The sequence below is a fragment of the Canis lupus genome, chromosome X (assembly GCF_003254725.2).
Source record: "Canis lupus dingo isolate Sandy chromosome X, ASM325472v2, whole genome shotgun sequence".
In the NCBI taxonomy this organism is placed as follows: domain Eukaryota; kingdom Metazoa; phylum Chordata; class Mammalia; order Carnivora; family Canidae; genus Canis; species Canis lupus.
In genome coordinates, this window is record NC_064281.1 from 56,066,368 (window position 1) to 56,088,021 (window position 21,654).

At 48.6% G+C, this 21,654-nt stretch overlaps 2 protein-coding genes across 2 annotated transcripts in view; one reads left to right on the top strand and one right to left on the bottom strand.

The window, feature by feature from the left end:
* NHSL2 (NHS like 2) overlaps positions 1-21,654 on the top strand; it is a 249,592-nt gene that overhangs the window by 216,164 nt on the left and 11,774 nt on the right. Inside the window, exons 3-5 of the mRNA XM_035712015.2 lie at positions 16,309-16,464; positions 19,481-19,608; positions 19,916-20,111. Coding sequence (XP_035567908.1) covers positions 16,309-16,464; positions 19,481-19,608; positions 19,916-20,111 — 480 coding nt within the window. The remainder of the gene's footprint in view (positions 1-16,308; positions 16,465-19,480; positions 19,609-19,915; positions 20,112-21,654) is intronic.
* On the bottom strand, positions 11,301-16,172 carry RTL5 (retrotransposon Gag like 5). The gene is made up of 2 exons (XM_025466179.3): positions 12,350-16,172; positions 11,301-11,898 (listed from the first exon to the last, which is right to left on the bottom strand). Exon 1 carries the CDS (start codon positions 15,765-15,767, stop codon positions 14,034-14,036), a length of 1,734 nt encoding a protein of 577 aa, XP_025321964.1. The 5' UTR covers positions 15,768-16,172; the 3' UTR covers positions 11,301-11,898; positions 12,350-14,033.

Sequence of the window (21,654 nt, forward strand, 5' to 3'; positions counted from 1 at the left end):
AAGCTGTGAGACCCTGCTGACTGCTTATGGAAAAGGCTCAGCATTCAGGTTAGAACTTCAACTAGATCTCTGTTTGTAAAGGAGTTGAGTACAGCTAGCCAGCAGGGTCTGTATCTCCATCCAACCACCTACATATCTCTAGGTATCGGAGGACTCCTGATTGGGCTGTAAAATCCTGGCATAGGTCCAGGATCGCTGGCTTCAAGATCACAATCCAGGTCAGATTGTTGGAGTGAGCATGTGGTGAGCCTGAAGCTCTATCCATGTGTGCCACTCTCAGCCCCATTTTCCTCTTTTAAACTATGGTACTTAGAACAAAGACACTCCATTAAGAGTCTACTAAGATCTGACTGTGGTGCAGAGTGTTTCTCTGCACTCCAGGAAATAGTTTACTTTTCAATGGGAGCATGTCTATTGATACATGGTCACTATGGAATATTCTAAGATGCTTTAGAATTTCTGCGGTGTATCACAGGGCTACCCTGATCTCTTGTTGTGGCCTTTGTTTTGATGTTTGAGTATGATATTGTGGTACATTTCTGACTTACCAAGGTTCTTTTCTGTATTGAGCTTTATTGAGACCTGAGGCATGCATACACCATACAATCTACTGGCTTAAAATGTACAATTCCATGGGTTTTAGTAGATATAAAGAACATTAGAACATTTTCAGCATCCCTGAAAGAAACACTGTATCCCATTTCCCTCCAACCCCTTCCCCAGCCCTAGGCAACCACTAATCCATTCTCTCTCTCTCTCTCTCTCTCTCTCTCTAGCAAATCTCTCTCTCTCTCTCTCTCTCTCTCTCTCTCTCTATATATATATATATATATATATATATATATATATATATATATAGCAAATATTTGCTGGTCTTAGACATGCCGTATAAATGAGATCATTCACTATGTGGCATAATGTGCCTCTTCTTTTACATGACATGTTTTCAAGGTTCATCCTTGTAGCATACATCAAAGCCTTATTCCTTTTTATGGCTGGATAACATTCCAATGCATGACTATACCACATTGTGTCTATTTCTCCACTCACCAGGTGATGCACGTTTAGGTTGCTTCCACTTTTTGGCTATTGTAAACAATGCGACTATGACCATTCCTGTACATGTTTTTGCATGGACATGTGTTTTCATGTCTCTTGGGTATATGCCTAGGAGTGGAGATGCTGGGTCTTAGAATAATTCCATATTTGGCATATTGGGGAACTGACTATTTTCCAAAGCAGCTGCCCATGTTACATTCCCACCAGCAATATGAGAGAGTACTGGTGTCTCCACATTCTCTACCAACATTATTAGTCTGGCTTGTTGATTATAGCCATTATAGAGGGTGTGAGGTGGGATCTCGTTGTGCTCCTTATTTGCATTTCCTGAACAACTAACGATGTAGAACATCTTTTTATGTGTTCATGGGCCATTGTATACCTTCTTTGCAGAAATGTCAATTCAGATCTTTTGCCCATTTTTGAATTGGGTTATTTGTCTTTGTATTATTGCTTTATAAGTCACGTTTATATGTTGAAGATACAAGTCTCTTAGACATGTGATTTGCAAATATTTTCTGTCATTCTGTAGGCTGTCCTTTCACATTCTCCACGGCATTGCTTGTAATACAAAAGTTTTAAATTTTGATGAGTTCCAATTCATCTGTTTTTTTTTTCTTTTGTTGCTTGTGCTATGAGTGTCATATCTAAGAAATCATTGCCTAATTTGAGGTCTCCCACTTCCTTCTAAGTTTTATAGGTTTAGCTGTAATGTATAAATCTTTTTATTCATTTTGAGTTTAATTTTGTATAAGCATGAGAATAAATTTCAACTTCATTCTTTTGCGTGTGGAAATCCAGTTGTCCCAGCATCACTTGTTGAAAAGACTGTTCTTTCTTCATTGAACAGATTTGACACCCTTATCAAAAACCAGTTGGCCACAGGTGTATGAGTTTATTTCTGGACTCTTAATTGTGCTTCATCAATGATCTATATGTCTATACTTATGCCAGCAGCACACTAGTTGGATTACAGTAGCTTTGTATAAAGTTGTGAAATCAGGAAGTTTGGGAGTCCTCCAACTTTGTCCTTTTTCAGATTGCTTTAGCCATTCTGGGCCCCTTGAATTTCCATATGAATTTTAGGATCAGCTTGTCTGTTTTTTTTTAAAGAATTTATTTATTTATTCATGAGAGACACAGAGAGAGAGGCAGAGACACAGGCAGAGAGAGAAGCAGGCTCCATGCAGGAAGCCCAATGTGGGACTCGGTCCCAGGACTCCAGGACCAGGCCCTGAGCCAAAGGCAGACGCTCAACTGCTGAGCCATCCAGGTGTCCCAGCTTGTCCGTTTCTACAAAGCATCTAGCTGGGCTTTTGATAGGGATAGCATTGACTCTGTAGATCATTTGGGGGCGTACTGCCATCTTCACAGTATTAAGTATTTCCATCCATGAACATGAACTTATTGCTTTATAAGTCATGTTTATATGTTGGAGATACAAGTCTCCATTTGTTTCAATCTTTAATTTCTTTCAACATGTTTTTTAAGTTTTCAGTGTACAAGTCCTATACCACTTTTGCTTAATTTATTCTGTTTTATTCTTTTGATGATATTATAAAGTGAGTTATTTTCTTAATTTATTCCAGATTGTTCATTGCAAGTGTATAGCAATAAAGATTTTTATATCATGGGGCACCTGCATGGTGGAGCCAGTTAAGTGTCTGATTCGTGGTTTCATCTCAGAGTCATGAAATCAAGCCCTGCATCAGGCTCCACACTCAGTGTAGAGTTTGCTTGTGACTGTCTCTCCCTCTCCCTCTGCCTTTGCCCCCCTCAAATAAATAAATAAAATCATAAAAAATCTTATTTTGACTTCATATCCTGCAACCTTGTTGAACTCATTTATTAATTCTTATAGTCTTTTAGCAGATCCTTTAGGATTTCTATATTTAAGATCATGTAACCTGCACATATAGTTTACTTCTTTCCAATATCTTTCCAATGCTTTTTAATTTTTTTTCTTATCAAATTGCTCTGGCTATAACCTCCAGTACAATGTCGAGTAGAAGTGGTGAGAATGGACACCCTTATCTTGTTCCTGATCTTAGAACAGAAGAGCTTCTAGTGCTTCACCATTGTGATGCTATTGTGGGTTTTTCATAGATACTTTTGTCAGCTTGAGGAAGTTCCTTTCTATTACTAGTTTGTTGAATTTTTTTTTCATTTTTATCATGAAAGGGTGTTTGATATTGTCAAATCCCTTTTCTTTGTCTATTGAGGTAACTATGTTTCTGTTCTTTATTGTACTTATATGCTGTATTTCATCAATTGATTTTTGGATGTTACAAGTTTGCATTCATGAGATGAATCCTACTGGCCATGGTGTATGATCCTCTTTATATATTGCTGGATTTGGTTTGCTATTGTTTTGTTGAAGAACTTTGTGTCCATATTTATAAGAGATATTGGTTTGTAGTTTTCATTTCCTGTTATGTTTTTGTCTAGTTTGGGTATCAGGGTAATATTGGCTTCATAGAATGAGTTGAGAAGTGTTACACTATGAAAGAGTTTGTGGAGAATTGACATTCTTTTTTAAATGTTTGGTAGAATTTGCCAAAGCAGCCATATGTATCTGGACTTTTCTTTGTGGGTAGGTTTTTTGTTTCTTTTGGCTTTTTGGTTTGTTTGATTTTTTTTTTTTAGATTTTATTCATTCGTTTATTTATTTAGAGAGACAGAGTGCCTGAGCAGGGGTAGGTAAAGAGGGAGAAGGAGAGAGAGCTCCCAAGCTGACTCCACACTGAGTGCAGAACCCAACACAGGCTATGATCTCACAATCCTGGGATTATGACCTGAGCTGAAATCAAGAGTCATAGGCTTAGGCCAACTGAGCCACCTGGGTACCCCTCTTTGGGGGTAGTTTTTTTATTTTTAAAGATTTTGTTTGTTTATTTTGTTTGTTTATTGAGAGAGTGTGCGCACTCACACACACACAAGTAGGGGGGAGGGGCAAGGGAAGAAGCAGACTCCCCACTGAGCAGGGAGCCTGATGCAGGGCTAAATCCCAGGACCCCAAGATCATGACTTGAGCCGAAGGCAGACACCTAACCTACTGAGCCACCCAGGCATCCCTGTGGGTAGTTTTTTTGTTTTGTTTTGTTTTTTTAAGATTTTATTTGTTTATTCATGAGACACACAGAGAGAGAGGGAGGCAGAGACACAGGCAGAGGGAGAAGCAGGCTCCATGCAGGGAGCCCGACCTGATACTCGATCCCAGGTCTCCAGGATCAGGCCCTGGGCTGAAGGCGGCGTTAAACTGCTGAGCCACCTGGGATGCCCGGTAGTTTTGATTACTAATTCAATCTTCTTGCTTATTACAGGTTCATTTGGAGTTTCTATTCTTCAGTCATTTTCAGCAGTTGTTGTCTTTCTAGAAATTTATGCATTTCATCTAAGTTATATAATTTGTCCTACAATTGTCCATAGTTATTCTTTCTAATCATTTTGATTTCCAGTTTGATTGTGATGTCCCTTCCCTCATTTCTGATTTTAGTAATTGAGGTCTTCTCTCCTTTATTCTTTTTTTTAAAAGATTTTATTTATTTATTCATGAGAGAAACAAAGAGAAAGAGAGAGACAGAGGCAGAGACAGAGGCAGAGGGAGAAGCAGGCTCTATGCAGGAAGGCCGATGGGGGACTCGATCCTGGGACTCCAGAATCACGTCCTGAGCCAAAGGCAGACACTCAACCACTTAGCCACCCAGGCGTCCCTCTTTCCTTTATTCCTAGTCAATCTAGCCAACCAAAGTTCTTTTGTATTTTCATTTGGTCCCCAGTCTCCTACCTGTTTGGGAGCCTCAACCAAACTAAGAACATACACAGATTTCTTTTATAGTTAATTTAAGCTTTCTTCACATTCCAGCGTATGGAGCTCTCAGCCTGCCCTCTGCCCCCAAAGCATATCATTCTGTTCCTTTGAATAACTGAGGTAGATTCATTCTTTTTTTTTTTTGAGATAGATTCATTCTGAACCAGCTTCTTTATTAGCCAATGGCTATAGTTCATTGATAGCTTTCTGTCACAATTTTACCCTCTCACTTTGGAACATGAGCTGCAGCCTTCTTAGCACACGGACATCAGCCAAGTATTTGTGCATTTCTGAGTAAATATCAGGGCCCAGGGGATCCCCGGGTGGCTCAGCGGTTTGGCGCCTGCCTTCGATCCAGGGTGTGGTCTTGGAGTCCCAGGATCGAGTCCCACATCAGGCTCCCTGCATGGAGCCTGCTTCTCCCTCTGCCTGTGTCTCTGCCTCTCTCTCTCTCTCAGTCTGTGTCTCTCATGAATAAATAAATAAAATATTTTTTAAAAAAATATCAGGGCCCAGGGAAGAGAAGAAAGCAGCACACTCTGGCCAGCTGGGACCTCCCACCCTGCCCCAAGCAAGGAATTGTGAGTAGGCTTGGGGCCTGGTTTTTATGAACAATGCTCTCTTTGAGTCTTGAATGGGAATAGCAGCAAGTTAGAAAGGCAGAGGCCCACTGCTGTTTTGACCATTTGTCTCCTTGGCCACAGCGCCCAGGATTGTGCTACCCTGGTTGGCAGGGACTCAGCTGACAGGTGGCAAAGTTAGGAAGTCAGGAAGAAAGCATTTGGTATTTTGGGAAAGTATCGATTCTGACTATTGTCCGGGGATTTGTGGCACAGTCAGTAATTTTTCCCCTTCTCTCTGTGAGCCCTAGAGCCTGGCTGGAATGTTAGGGGTAAAAGAATCCATTAGCTGAGAAAATGTCTTAGAGCCAATAAAATGTCCACTTAACGATTATTTCCAGACTAAGGAGATATCTGTGTGTGAAAGCAGGTCCAAATCTTAAAATGGAGCAAAGCCCACCTAGATTTCACTCATAAGAAAGTGGCAACAAATCAACTCTTAGGGATGGGTGTGTGGTGAGCTTAAAATTCAAACTAAGTATGACAGCCTTGGCTCCACCCTGGGCTGCTGTCTCAGGACCAAGAGGAAGTGGGAGCTGCCAGACTTCATGATTTCTGTAAACAGTTCTTAAAAGAGAAACCACACGCTTGTCTTTCTGCCAGCACCCAGCTTCTCCTCATAGCTGACAGTGCAGCCATTGTGTTTCCTCTGACACTCAAGGGCAGGGCTCCTTAACTTGAGCTCCATGAACGTCAGAAGGGTGCGTGGAGAGAATTTAGAGGGATCTATGAACTTGGATGGGAAAATTATTTTATCTTTTTTCCACTAGCCTCTAATAGAAATCTAGCATTTCCTCACATGAGGAATGTAAACAAGCTGTGATAGTATTAGCAGAATCAGTTAATCTCCAATAGAAATCACAAATATTTTCTTTTTTTTTCACAAATATTTTCATATCACACTGCAGTTATAGCTCAAAAAAGTTACTTAAGCTCATCACTACTTCAAAACTCTTACCTATAAATTTACCACTGAATCTTGTGATTTAATGCATTATTAAAGTGGTAATATAACTAGATCACAATGTCTTAAAAAGATTTTTTTTATTTTTATTTTTTAAAAAGATTTTATAACTGTTTCAGTATGATTGGTTTCCTTTGTAACTCTATGTATTTTATTTTATGCACCTGAAAATATTATTCTGAAAAGGGGTCCAGTTGCCTCATCAAATTGCTGAGAGGGACCTATGACCTAAGAGAGATTAAGACCCCTGCTCTGGATCTTGGTGCTCTCCTGCTCTGCTGCCCTCACTTCTGATCCACAGAACTTTCCTTATATTACTGGAGGGCTCAAAAGCACTTGCATGCTAGTGCTATGACATTGAGCGAGTTAAGCTCTCCATGCCATTTCTTTTTTTTTAATTTTATTTATTTATTTATTTATTTATTTATTTATTTATTTATTTATTTATTTATTTATGAGAAGAGTGTATGAGTGTGGGGGGAGGGAGAAGCAGGCTGTCCCCTGAGCAATATGGAGCCCAATCCAGGACTCAATCCCAGGACCCTGAGATCATGACCTGAGCAGAAGTTAGACACTTAATCAACTGAGCCACCCAGGCACCCTGTATCCATGCCATTTCTTAATCGGCAAAGTGGGGACTAAGAATGCTACTTACTTTCTATGATTGTTGTAACCATTCAATGAGTTTGTAAATGTAAAGTGCTACTGCCCAACAAATAGTTAAGTGCTAATAAGCGTTAGCTATTTTTATTGTTGTTGGTTCATATTGATTATTTTGCTAATATATACTATTATTATCTCTAATTTTAGAAGAAGGAAATGGGGCTTAGAGAGGGTACCAAGGGTATCTGACAAGGAAGTGGCAGAGCCAGGGTTCAAAGCCAGGTCTGTGTGATTCTCAAGCCCAGTGGAGATTACTCTCTCCCACACTGCTGAGAGGGAGCGATGGTCCCCCAAAGAGATGGGGGCCACCAATAGGTGGTCAATTGGTAATGAACAATCAGCTCGGCAAACTCTTGCTTTCTCTTCACCTAACTTGTTCCAACTATTGACACCTCCAACTTGATTGAGATGTGTGGGAATGCACTGCTTGCCCACCATCATCTCTCAGCCAGATCTTAGGAGGTCAGTACTTCTTCCAAAGTCTACCGCCAATGCAGCCCCCACTTGCAAAGGGGACAAGTGCATGTTCTCACCCTAAATAGCAAGCAGCCTTGCAACAACAAATTCACTTGGAATCATGAACCAGCCTCTACTCCCAGGTGGAAGAACTCAAACTTCACAGAGGAGTCGGAAGCAGGGAAGCAGGTGAGGGCTCAGAAGGGCAAGAATTTGTCTGGGAAGTGAAGGCAGCTTTGCGAAGGAGGTGGTCTTTGAGCTGAGAAGATTGCCAGTTTGAGTGGGGCCAGGAGTGCTAACAAATTTTTAAGGCAAAGAGTATAGCCTGTGCAAAGGCCCAGAGCCATGAAAGGCCCTAGTACATAAGGAAAGAAGGGAGGAATCCAGGATGTCTGGGATTTGGACTGCATGGAAGCAGGAAGAATGATGGCATGGGCAGATGAGATGGTATAGGTAGTTTAAAACTAGATAGTGAATAATGCTGGAATCAGATCCACAAGTCATCCAGTAGAGGAAGGAGAGCCCTTGGAAAGTTTTTGAATAGGGGCAACAGGACTGGATTTGTGTGTTCAAAGGACCATGCCCACCTACCCCTCAAGTGTATGGGAAGGTGGATTGATTAGAAGGGGTGGAAACTACTAGAAGCTGGTTAGACCCCCAGGGAGGCTACCTCAGTAGTCCAAGTGACAGATGAGGAGAGGCTATACTGTGGGGGAGAAGTCTGGAACTCCTGGACATTCTCTCTGGTTCTTGTGTCCATGGTTAAGTGGTGAGGAAGAGGTAGGACTGCAATTGCTGGAGGCACATGCCCCCCTCAAGTTTGGTTTGTAGGGTGTGGAGGGTCTCATGAAGCAGGGCTTCCTTAGGCCAGAGGACAGTTGCCATGAATTCACACTCTAACACCTTCCCCTTTAGCCTCTTTCTCCTCTTAACAGCCTGCAGCAAAGAGCAGAATAAAAAGCCAGGGCCCTACTTTCTGGCACTCCTCTAGCAGGCAAGTTGCCGGGGTGAGTGGCCTCAGATACACCTGGATGTGTGGCAGGTAGGAGGGGGAGAAGGGACACAAGGAACAGGTCAGAGCCCGCCCTCTGTCAAAGGAAATATCCAACCTCCTAAGCATTTCAAGAGACTGCTTTCTTCCAAGTAGGTCCCACTGTTGCCATGGCAACTGAGAACCTCAGGCTTTGTGTTTCTGTGTCTGTTGTGTTTCTGTGTCTGTTGAGTCCCTTGGGAGAAGTGGCCTGCAGAGCTTTCCTTCAGCTGGTCAGGATGCAGGAAGTGCTAGCCAGAGGTGGAGCCTCCCAGGCCCTTTTAGGGGGTAATCTCTTATCTCTTTAATGCCTGTCCTTCTCCCTGGGGAGAGGCCCAGACTCCACCCAAGCCAGGTCTGGTGGTCAAGGTTTAAGGCTTAGGCTCCAATGAGCCTGGTTTCTCAGGGCCAGAACTCTGTGTCCATGTTATGGCACATCTCTTACAGAAGGATGCAATCTGAGCAGGTGTCCTGGACGGGGGAGCTCACACCAGACTGGGGGACATACTGGCAGATGATGGCACGCATTTTTCTTGATCACTTACTATGTGCTAGTACAGGATCTCCAGGCTGGTTTCTGCTCTGGGGAGCTCCGAGAAAAGGCTCGTAACCAAACTGGCCATTAAATGTCACCTGGGACGGTCGTCCCCAAGGCTCTTTTCTGCATTAGGCTACACATTAGAATTGCCCAGGGAGCTTTTTAGAAATAGAAACTCCTGGAGATTCTGATTCCACCAGGGTGGGTGTGAGTGGAGGGTGGAGGTTAAGAGTTCAGGCGTCAAACTGCTGGGCGTCAAACACAGTCCAACTCAAGCAAGCCACCTTGAGCTGCCAGTTCCTTACAGAATAAATGATGACAACAGTGGGGCCTGCTTCAGAGGCAGCAAAATGTTCTCTGCCTTCCTCCACCCCTTGTCAACAGGGTGGTTTGGGTTTTTTTTTTTTTTCTTAAATCCAGCAGCCCATTTATTCCCTCACTTTTTCATTTTTGTACCAAACTAGGTTTGAGCTCCTACTGTGTACCCAGCCTTGTGCTAGACACCAGACACCCAACAGTGACAAGACCCATGAGAAAGCTGTGGCTTGAACAGGAGTGGGACTCACGAAGGTCCCAAATCAAGTCAGTGTGGTAGGGCCATACTGGAATCCAGGGCTCTCTCCCCTGTACTCACAGGGCTTATGACTGCAGAGGTGTGGAGCAAGGCTCACCCCACTCTTATTCCCCCCACCTGCTCTGATGAGCCATGACACAATCTGGGCTCACTGATCCCTACCTGTGATAAGAAACTCTGGGGGCACTAGAGACTTTATCCCATCCCCCTGAAGCGGAGCAGGCAGCCCCAGTGCCCACTGAGGTTGCCCACAGTGCCATAGCCCTGTCCCTCACCCAGAAGGGACAGTCAGCCAGCTACACACTCATACATGCTCATCACCTTAAACTCAGCACCATACTCTGCAGGCCCTTTCCTGCAGGGCACTGCTGCCACCTGGCTGCTCCCCCAGAGCCTCCAGAGGCAGTGCACCTGATGCACAGATCTGGTTGCTTTGGCAAAGACCCAGAATCCAGTCACATTGCCACGTGAGCTCATCAAAGGGCTTTCTTGGGATTAGCTTGGATGTATTATAGTTGACAGAGTATGGGTTTGGGAGTTACAATGACCCGAGGTCCCCCATGGAAACTTCAGGTCCTTCGGCTCTAAAAGGAGACATTGACTTGTTATGGGAATGAAATGAGATTTGTCGGTGAAACATGCTGGTTCCTCCTTCCCTCCCTCTTAATGGCGCAACACGAATGTGCTTCTGAAACCAGGCTTTGTTTCCCACTGTGCTTCTGTAAGCTGGGGGGAGGGTGGGCAGGCCAACCCAGGAGGCACTAGGACCACCAGAGGAGCCAAGGGTCCCTGGAGGTGACTAGTGGGCAGCCAGTGGAACTGTGTAAAAAGCCATTTTCCAGCTGTAAACCTTGGGCCCCTGACTTCTCTAAGCCTTTGTTTCCTCATCTGTAAGATGAGGATAAGATGAAATGAGGTAACAGGATATGAAGGGCCTGGCGTAACACTGGCACCTAACTTGTAGGGGGCTCAATGAACATCCCACCCGCTGTCCCAGGGGTAAGAAATTCCAATCCATAGCTGGGAAACGTTAGCAAATCCAAGAATGGGATGGTCTTCTAACCCTACAGTCTGTGAGGAGCTGTGAAATTTTGCTGAGGGTCTCTCTGTGAACCGCTCTGGGCAGGTGTATTTAAAAATCTGCAGCATCTAGCTCAGTGGTGTACAGTAGCACCACCTAGTGCCCCAAAGTGGAAGGGCCCTACCGCCTTCCCCACTTCTTTCAGAGCTGTGGACGCGTGTGTGCGTGCGCGTGCGCGTGTGTGTGTGTGTGTGTGTGTGTGTGTGTGTGTGTTGGGGTCCAGGAGAGGTGCTGTTATAGAATGATAGGATGGGGCCATCCATACCTTGATATCCCAGTAAGTGGAGAACTAATGCTATTTTTCAAGATGACTCAGTCTTTTTACCTCCCTCCCAACAACTGCCATTCACAAGTGCGTAGAACTCTAGGCAGGTCCCTTGAGCCTTGCTGTGCCTTAATTGCCTCATCTAAGGATTGCAAGGCTTCAGGCCAGGTGCCTGGGAAATGCCCCATGGCTATTGAGTGCCCACCTGTGTTTGCCCAATAAGCCAGAGAGACATGGTCTTTACACACCCTTTATATTTTTATTGAGGAGAAAGCTTTAGCATACAGAACAATTTATCTTCACAACACAGTAATGCAACAATAACACAATAACAATAACACATTTTTGTTTCAAACAGGTTTCCTCCCGAGTCTCTGGGAATCCTTGGGCTGCCTTCATACCCCTGCATGCATTTCCCCCCCCTCCCCCCATCCCTTTTCAACCCAAGAAAACACCCAAAGCCCATAGTTCCTCTTACAGCTCTTGTAGCTGTTACATCACAACAAATATTGAAGATCTGGGAAAGGGGGGGAAGAGGGTCAAAGGGAAGCTCAACCCCCCCCCCCCGCTCCCCGCTGCCACTGGAGGGCAAGAAACCAGCTCACTGCTCATCCACTCTTTCCCTGGCTGAGGCTACAGGAGCTCAGGGTGAGAAGCACCATGGGAACAGCAGGGCCTGTGCTGAAGGGTCCCTGGAGGTCGGGGTGCAAGGCACCTGTCCTTTGCACTTCTCTGGCAGGGACATGGGCAGCAGGGCCAGTGTGTCGACCATCAGCAAACAGGGTCCACAGCCTAGGACAGCAGTTCCCCTTCTGGAACTCTCTCCTGAGGAAACAGCTGAAAAACAGACAAAATTTTCTTTACAGGGTTGTTGACTCCTGTACTGGTGGGAATGGAGAAAACCAGGCAATTGAAATGTGCAACGAATCAGGAGACTGCTTAAATAAATTACTCAGTATGCATGACTGCATAGGTGGCAGCCATTTTAAATCCTGCTGATCAAGAGCTTACAGGATGATCTCAGCTTCGAAAAGACAGAGAACATGCTAGAAAGAAAAGCAACAAAGTGTTAATAGTACTTGCATCTGTGTGCCCAGATTCTGAATGCCTGGGGGGTGTTTGTCCTTTATAATTTTCTCTATTTTCCAAATTTTCTATTATGATTATCTGTCACTTTTCTCCTTAGAGAAGTGGGGAGCCTTTCTTAAAAGGTAACAACAGATTATAGGAACCCAGCTCCACTGATCCCTGGGCTGAGAAGTGTGTTTTAAACAGAAGGGCTTCTTACCTCCCACTGATGAATAGAGACCTCACCAGAAACCAGCCAGAGGACTGGATTTCTCTGTTACTCCTCTTCTTCCAGCGCCTTCCTCTTGCCTCCAGGCTCAAAATCCTAAGGCTGGGCTGAGGTTATCTGTCAGACTCCGGTGAGGAACAGAGGCATAATTTACTGTTTTCTTCCCTCTGGCCACCAGACATTTTGGCTGCACTTGCCCAGCTGCCAGGCACTGTGCAGGAAGCTCAGTGTTGAGGGCAGTTCAGGCCAGCAATGTATTTGGCTGGCATTCTGTGGCCAGAGTGACATAGTGTGTATTTTTCACTGCAAAAGCAGTGTGTTCTGGACCCAAGACAAGCAGCAGGACTCTATGAGGGTCCCTGGGTTTGTATCCAGAAGTCCCAGGAGTTACTAGGAGGCAGTCACCCTCTTAAGTCTCGTTGTCTAACCGAAGCCCAGCACCAGGCCATGGCTCGCCTCCCACCCCATATGAGAAACATGAAGATGTCCCAGCTGCAAGGCTGTAGACAAAATCTTCCTCTCTCCTCTCAGAACCAAGGAATCCTTTAAGTCAATGTCAAAGAGCAGAGCTTGGGCTGGCTCTCTCTCTCTCTCAATCTCTGGAAGTCCAGGGAAGAAAGGCCAATGATGCTTCTTCTGGAATCTTTAGGATGGCAAGGCTCCTGCAAAGACCTTTGGCTGGGGGCTGCAGTCCAAGGTCTAGCCAGGGAAGGAGACCACCATCCCTAAGGAAAGATTCACTCCTTACAATGTCAAGCTGAGTCGTTGCTGCTGCTGTTTCCTCCTCCACTGCCGCCACCCGCCCCCCTCCTCTCCTCCTCCACCTTTTAGGCAACATCAAGAAAAGGGTGAGAGCCTGTAACACTGGGCTTCGTCTGCTGGGGATGCCCAGGGAGGCAATTTAGTAAGAGGCGAGGGTCCCGGACTTGGAGAGCTGACCCAAGGGCCCCGCTACAGGAGTCTGTGGGGAGGAGGAACCAGTTGCTCGGTCAGTCAATCAAAAGCATATCTCAGCCATGGTGTCTATCTGACGTGTGGCTTTGTGCACACTTCCTGGGCTGGATGCAATGTTCTCCTCAGGGCCCTTCTGCCAGAAAGGGGGGGAGCTTGAAACAAGTGTAGGCTTTTCATATATCTCTTGATACCATCCCGCTTTCAGTTGATTCTATCTAGTAAGTGGCCTCAGTGGCTTTACGAGTTCGGTGTAGCCTGTCCTTTCTCTCACTGGGGCAGGTCAGTGAGGCATTGGGTGAAGTCCTGGCGAGCCAGTCAGAGGATAAAACCGTAGGACACAGGATGAATAAACGCAGGAGAGGTGAGGGTTAGGAACAACTAGAGGGGAAAATACAAGAGGGTGACCAGTTCTTTTATGGGAACAGGCCCAGAAACCTGCTCTCTAGTTCATGGCAAAGATTGAGCACAGTGCACTCCAAGGGGACAACTATTGCTGATCCCTTCCTTCGCAGGTGGCCTTGGCTGGACACGTGTCACTCCCGTGTCACTCCCTGGTCATGGCTGCAATACGATCTGGAGCTCTGTAGGTCTTTCTTCGGGCTCTATGGGTCTGGAACTCCCTCAAGTACTGGTCAGCAAATGGGGCAGGTGTGGCAGCAATAGCAGGGGCAGGGGACGCAGTAGAAGGGTGTGTTCTGTGTGGTGAGCTTGCCCCAGCCACTCACACGCGAATTCGGCCACGTGCGGCCCGGTGGCCCCCCTGTCTCGGGGTGAGGCGGAATAGCACTGGGGGACGTCTTCGAATTTGGCGTTGCCCCAGGCGGCCTGCACGGCGAATCAGTGGCGGCGAACTATAGAAGGGTGAATTGGTACCTGGAAGGCCCTCCAGAAGTGGGACTCGATTCTGGTTCCTCCTCCTGCTGGGCTGGATTATGGGGGGCGAGGCATCCAGGAAATTCTCATGGTAGAACCCAGTGGTCTGGGATGAAGCGTGGGCAACAGTGGGTTCCATCTCCATCATCTCATCGAGGTCATCATCTTGGGTTTCATCCTCTGACTCCGGCTCGGGCTCGGGCTCTGGCTCCTGGTCCGGGTCTGGCTCTGGCAGAGGGCCCAAACGTTCGCCCTTATTCTCGTCTTCATCCTTGATCAGCTCTACATCCACGTCCCCATCCACGTCCACCTCCTCGTCCTCATCATCTTCCTCTTCCTTCTCTTCCTGTTTCTTCCTCATCTCCTCCTGCTGCTTCTTCCTCATCTCCTCCTGCTGCTTCTTCCTCATCTCTTCCTGCTTCTTCCTCTTCTCTTCCTCCTTCTTCCTCTTTTCTTCCTCCTCCCTCGCCTCCTGCTGAATAGCTCTCATGCGCCTCCGCTGTTCCCGGTCATAAAGCCTGCGCCTGCGTGTCTCTTCATCTTCGTCACTGTAGTACTCTTCATCATCACTGTCATCGTTATTAGGGTCCGCAGCAAAAGGGAAGAAGATGTTGCGAACCCCAGGGAGCGGGATTGGCTTGGGGACACGCACTTTTCTTTCTATCTCCACACATTCGAGAATCAGCTCGTCCAGGTCGGCCATTTCAGTGGACCATAAGAGCTCCTTGCGGAAGAATTCAGACAGGCCTTTAAGGAACTGGTTTTGAAGGCGGCAGTCATCCCAAGACAAGAACTGGGCCAGGAACTGAAAAGCATCCGCATAGCTGCCCAGGGTACAGTCCCCCTGCTTGAGCTTGCGGATGGCCTTTTTAGCCACGCTTGGGGGGATGGGGCCGCAGAATTCCTTGCGGATCTCATCCAGGAAGCGTGGGAAGTTGGCTCGCAGGGGGCTTCCTTCCCGGGTGACTGAGATGGCCCAGTCCTTGGCTTCGCCCGCGAAAAAAGAGATCAGAAAGGCCACCCGTTCGGCGCCCCCGGGGAAATGATCCTCATGGTCAGCTATGAAGGTCTCTAGCTGCATCAGGAATTCAGCCAGGTAGACTGGGTCGCCCGAGAAGGGCTCTAGCTCAGGCCGCTCCAGCGGCGGCAGAGGAGGCTGCGGGGGCAGCTCCTTGGCTGGGGGCGGGGGCAGCGCCAGCGGGGGCGGGATGGGCAGCGGGGGAGGGTCGACCGGCGCATCGGAGGTACTGCAATCCTGGATCACGCTAATCAACAGTTCGTCCGAGGCGTACTCGGGCTCCGCGCGAGGGGGAGGCCAGCACAAGAACGGCAGCTCCCCCTCGGGAACTGCGTCGATCTCGCTGAGCGGGAACTCAAAGTTCTCCTCGGCAAGGACGGGCACCACCGGCACTGGCCAGCGGATGTAGCTCGAGACGTTGCCCCGCAAGGAATTAACCTCGGCTAGAGCTCTTCCGAGCTGAAGGCCCAAATTGGCATTCTCCCCGCGAAGAGCATTTAATTCTTCTCGCAGGGCCACGTTCGCCATGCGCAGGCTGTTTAGATTTCCTGCGGCCTCGGACATTAGGATTAACTCGGGGGCCCTGGGTCTGAGGGCGGGGGCGAGGGTGGGGGTGGGGAGCTGGAGGCCGCGAGAGGAGGCTGAAATGCGGCAGCTGGGCGCGGAGGGGGGAGGGGATCGGAGGGCCGCGGTGGCGGGGCGCGGGAGAGGCCGAGCCACACCCACTGGGGCGAGACCGGAGGGCGGGCGCTCCGGCTGGAGGGCCCAGCGGCTGGGCCGCGGGGCGCTTTACCTCGTCCGGGGGATCGGGGATCGGAGAGGGCCGGCGGCGGCGGTAGCCGGGAGGTGCCGGGCAGAGGACGCGGGCGGCAGGCGGCAGGCGGGGCGGGCGGAGGCTGGCGGGGCAGGAGGGAAGCAGACTGCGGCAGGATCTGTCGAGGAAAAATCTTGCGGCTGACGAGTCCCCGCCTTTTAAGCGCAGACTCGCGCCGCCCCCCACCCCCGGCTGGGGCGGGTCTTAGGGATCCGCAGGCGCCCAGTGGCCCGGGCTGCCCCCCCTACCCTCCCCCCGCCTGCGCTTCTCACTGACTCTCTCCTTCCCTAGCTGCAGCTAACTCGGGTCGGGAAAATGCGACAGCGACTGCCCACTCGAGGTCGTCATGGCGACAGCCAGTGAACGTGTTCCTCTCCTCGGGCAGGCCCCCGAGTGTAGAGGAGCTGCTTCGAGAGGCGCAGCTCAATCTCCAGAGCCTGTTGCAAGGTACTGAGAGGGAGGGGGGCTGCGGCCGGAGCCCACAGGCGAGATGCGCAGCGGCTGGAGGGAGGCGAAGAAGAAAGAGGACAGGGGCCAGCGAGAGAGGAAAAAAAGAACAGTTTAAACCCCACTGAAAAACAAAACACGTTTGCCATCTTTTTACCTTCCAGAAGCTTCGAGAGGGCTCCATTTCTCCAGCTGTTTACTCACTCCCCCCTCCCCACCCCTCTCTTTTTCAGTTCAGGAGGCCAGGAGGGGAAGGGACTGAGCCAGAAGCAGGGTATTGGTCAAGCCATTTACGAAGGGAGCTGGGTGAGAGACTCCCACAGCGTGGCCTCACAGACCTTCTAGACCCTCTCACCACGTCACCCATGCCTTTGGAATCCTCACACCCAAGGACAATGGAGGCATCTGCAGGGTCTCCCCCTCTGGGCTTCACCCGCCCTGCACTTGCCACAACCTGTCAGCCTATCTCCTGGGTAGCTACTGCCTCCTCAAAGTAAGCCCAGTAGGACACCCAGGTGGCTCAATCAGTTGAGCATCTTACTCTCCATCTCAGCTCAGGTTCTAATCTCAGGGTCCTGGGTTTGGTCCCCTCCTCGGACTCCACACCGAGCGTGGAACCTACCTGAACCAAAAGGTGAGCCCAATACACAGTATACAGAGCTCTCCTCATCCCCAATTCCATGCCTCGTGCCTTTGGAGTATACAGATGAGCACACTGTACACAAAGCTAGGTTCACACAACCCGGAAAAACAGCTCAGTCAGAGTGCCTGAGCAGTCGCACTGCATGTACCAGGCAGAGTGAGAAAACCCAGACTCTGAAATCAGACAGAGCTAGAATCTCATTCAGATCCCACACCTAACTAATTGTGGGACATTGTGCAGATTATCTTTAAAGTGAGATTCCAGTTCCCAAATAGCAGTTTTGTGGGAATTAAAAAGGGTATGTAACCTGCTCAGCAAGAGTATCTTGTACCTGGAGAGACTCCCAATAAGATGCACCGTCCACTCCCAGTATGTGTCCTCTGAAACACAGGCTTAATTGGGCAGTATTAAAGTTAATGTAAAAGAGGAAACGATTCAGTCACTGCTAGGACCTTACCCTATGTAAACCAAATACATCAACCAGAGGGATTTAGCCAATGTAAGTGGCAAAGAGATTAAAACTCAATGCTAGAAGAGAGACAACCTGGGGGTTACGGTATCCAGATGGAGGTTACAAGAGATGTGCATATGTCAAAATTCACTGAGCTGTGCGCCGAGGATTTGTGCACCTAACCGTATGTAAGTTATATGTCCATGAAGTAATTAATACAAATAAAATCTCAGTGGTAGTCGCAAGCTCCATACCTAACTCAAGGCACTCACTGTCCTGCTGAGGCCTCTTTTCCAAGCCCAGAAGCCCTTCCTCTGTCTTCCAACCTCCAATCCTTATGCTTTCTTCAAAGTTCTCTGTTTGCCTTATCGAAAAACAAAAACCAAAACAAAATTTAAAAAAACCCTTGAACACTAGTTCTACACTTTGCTCATTCCCTTCATTGAGCACTCCTGCCAGCCACCTTGTGCCATCCAGGTCCAGAGGACTTGCAAAGAGTTCCAAACTGCTGCTGCTTCCATTTGCTCATTCATTTTCTCATTCACCTACTAGGCCTGGGCTTATAGTTTGTCCACCTAACCAGACTGAGCTTCTCGACAGGAGGAATCACATCTCTTGGTACCCTTGGGTTTCCAGAAGAACCCAGCACAGAGCTGGATCTCCAAATGGTGCTCAGTAGACATTTGTTGAGTGTCCATTACGTGTGAAAAGAAGTCTTAGCAGCTCTCATTTATCCATACCAACAAAGGTTAACTCTTAGGGAGAATAGAAAATGGTAGATGGGCCACCCAAGTGGATGACAGCCAAAACACCTGCCTCCCTTGCCAGAGCAGTAGTGACCTTAGATAAGCAATATTCCAAGGGACACCATGTGTCTTGTGTGCAGATAAAGAGGAGCTGCCATGCAGAAAAGGAGTTGGTGTGCTCTACGTTGCCACCATAGGCAAATTTAGGACTGGTGGGTAGAAACCTAGAGGGAGGCAGATAGCACCTCAAGATAAGAACTTTCCTGCCATGCCTGGCAACACCAACTGTCCTTGGATGGGATGAGCTGCCTTAGAAGGAAGGCTGCTCCCCTTCTCTGCAGGTCTGTGTGAAAGCCGCAGAAGCATCTCGAAGGGATGTTGAGGAGGAACTCTGATCCCAGAATGGGGTGTTGGATCAGAGAACTTTTGCCCCCCCCAGTCCAAGTTTCTATGAGTCTTGTTGAAATGTGCAGAGAGCCCCACCTGTTGGTTCTTTGCTCTCACATTCCTCATTTACTCATCAAATTCATCACTTCAGTGAAGCCCATTCAGATCTCGTGCATCCTTCATACTCACTGACAATACCCCTCTACTTCTCCTTCCTTCTCTGCCACTACCTCTGCCTTCCCTCTACTTCACCTTAGCACCCCTGGACCCAACACCACCCACAGTGAGACTGAGGTGCAGGGAACCAGGCCCTCGGAGGCCCAGATGAGAGTTCTTGAGATTCAGGGGAGCAATCCGCATTGGGCTTCCCAGTGCAGATTTCTTCAGGCTTCACACAGGTCCTTTCCCTGCCAGGCTTGCAGAACACCTAAAGAGCTGCGGGGCTTCAGAGTGAGGACCCTGCAACATAAGGTAGCAAAGGTATCTGCACCCTGAGTCTCTGCTCTAAGCTGAGCGCCTAAGGTGGAGGCCATCAAGACATAGGCTTGGTCTCAGAACCAGCATGACTTGATTTTATTGACTCTCTTTTTTCCTCGGCCCTAGTAGCCCTAGGAATTGGGCATTTTTCAGCTTCTGAATCCAGAGGTTCAGATGCTGAGGGAAAAACCGGAAGGAAACAAGGCAAGTCAGGCCTGGCAGCTAGGGCAGGAGCCCCCACTTGCGGTCCTCTCCCGGCCTGATGCCTGGCCGTGGCCCCCTAGAGTGTGTATCTACTGTGCTATTTTTCAGAAGAATATGAGGAACAGTACTCAGAGGCCAGACTTCTGGGGCAGACCTTCCGCTCTGCTGATGAGGCCCCCGAGGCCACTCCTAGCCCAAGGCCCCAGGCTGGCAGGCGTCTGGAGCTTGTATTGATGGTGAGTTGCCTCTTCCCCAACCTGTGAGGGCCAGCATGGCAGAGCTCTCTCTGCACTCATTGACAGGGGATCTTGAGCTGTGTACATTACCCACCAGACGCTGCTGTTCACCTCTGCTCTCCAGCAGAGCTTATCCCGAGGCCCAGCCAACATGGGCCTTCCACAGCAGGTGTCTAGCCTGGCAGCCCATCCACACTTTCCTGCCTCCCAGACAAAGCCTCTGGCCACTCTGTCTAGACAGCCATCCCATGGGCACAGCTCATCTCGTCGGGAGCACACCCCTTCCCATCACCTTCTTTCCCAACAGCCTACAAAACGGCAGCTGAGCGAGGATGAGACTACCACCCAGGGTGTGAGGGCCCCTGAGGCCTCCTCGAGCCTGTCTACCACAGCCGACAAGCAAGCTGCCTGGAATAGCCCCTTCCCTCTGCCCATCCTAGAGGAGAAGCGGTGGCTTCAGCCTTGCTCCACGCAATCTGACATTGTGCCCATCAACATCTCTGGTAGAGTTGCTTAGCACCACCTCTGTTTGCTTCCCTCCATGCCAGCCACAGACCATCCTCTCCAAATGCACTGGGTGCCAAGGGTGGGGGTGGGGGGAGCGAGACTGCTGCTGGCTCACCCTGCACGGTCAAGGTCATGACTCTTGCCAGGGAACAGGGGCATGCACAAGAGGGGGTTCTGGCTGCTCTTTCTTCCCTCTCTACTGGCACTAGCACACTAACTGAGCCCATTTGATAGCAAACAAATTTCTCTTAACAGAAAACTCTAAAACTTTATGAATGTGTGTGCTCTTTGGATCATCAGGGGAAACTTAAAGTTTGTGAGTTAGGTTTGGTATGGGGAAGGGAAACTTCTTGTGCCAGAAGCCAGATCTGTAGCACACGGGTAGGAGGCAGAGTAGAAGTATGAGGTTTGTAGTGCTGATGGTGAAAGGGAGGCTCACACCCCAGGACACGGAGCAGGGGCCTCGTGGCACTTTAAGGGGACATTGGGCCTTCTAGTGAGGTGGGTGTCTTCACCTCGTGCTATGAGAAAAGTCATAGAAAGAGGCCACGGCAAACCAGCTGGGCTGGCTCTGACTTCAGGGGCATGTGGCCCCCTAGACCACGCCCATTATTAATTTATGCTCCACACTCTCCCAGCAGTAAATGGAAGAGGAGGAGGAGGAGGTGAGTCCTTGCAGAAGGGACTAGGGCTGACCACCTGATGCCGTGAAGACCTTATAACTTAAAGGGACTGGAGGCATCTTGTGAGCCAGGAGTGGCTAGTCGTATGCTGATGGAAAAAGCGATAAAGGTGATGAGGACGGGTCTGGCCACATGTGGTAGTGCTCCCTGGATATGGGGTCATTCAGTGCCACTGGCTTCCTCTCAGGAAATCAGAGGCAGAGCTCAGAGCCTAGAGACATGTACCAGGAGGAGCCAGTGCCAAGAAGAGAGACTCACAAAGTGAAAGCAGGAGCTTTGTTTTTAAACTTCCACCTTACTCTCAATGAGGCTGGCCCAGAGCTTTGCCCACAGAGCCACTTGCTGGGGGATGAATGGGGAGTGGGTACACATGCAGCCGTGGGGCTGAGAGGGGAGGGGTCTGGTTAGCCCACTGGCTGCCCAGTGAGAGACAGTGGGGGGGGCAGTGTGCCTTACCCCACCCCGGCCCCAGCAATTCCCCTGGATCCAAGACTGGCCCAGTATTTTAAGAGAAATAGATCTCAATCACTACACTGGGATAAATGTTGATAAAATGTGACCAGGTGACTGGAAGACAGACTATCGGGCTGCTTCCTGGATGGTGGGGAGCAGTGGGAGCAGCTTCTTGGAGGCACTGTCCCTCCTGGCCCATACAAAGGCTTTCTTTGAGAAACAATTACAATCAAGCAACATCTGGTCTCAACCTGTCTTTCTACACCAGTGGTCCTCACCCCAGGCTGTACACCTGAATAATCCATCACCTGTGGAGCTGAAAAAAATGCTTCTCCCTGGGCCCTACAGCCAGAGATTTAAGTGTTCTTGGTGGGGTTCAGGTACTAGAGTTTCACGAGCTACT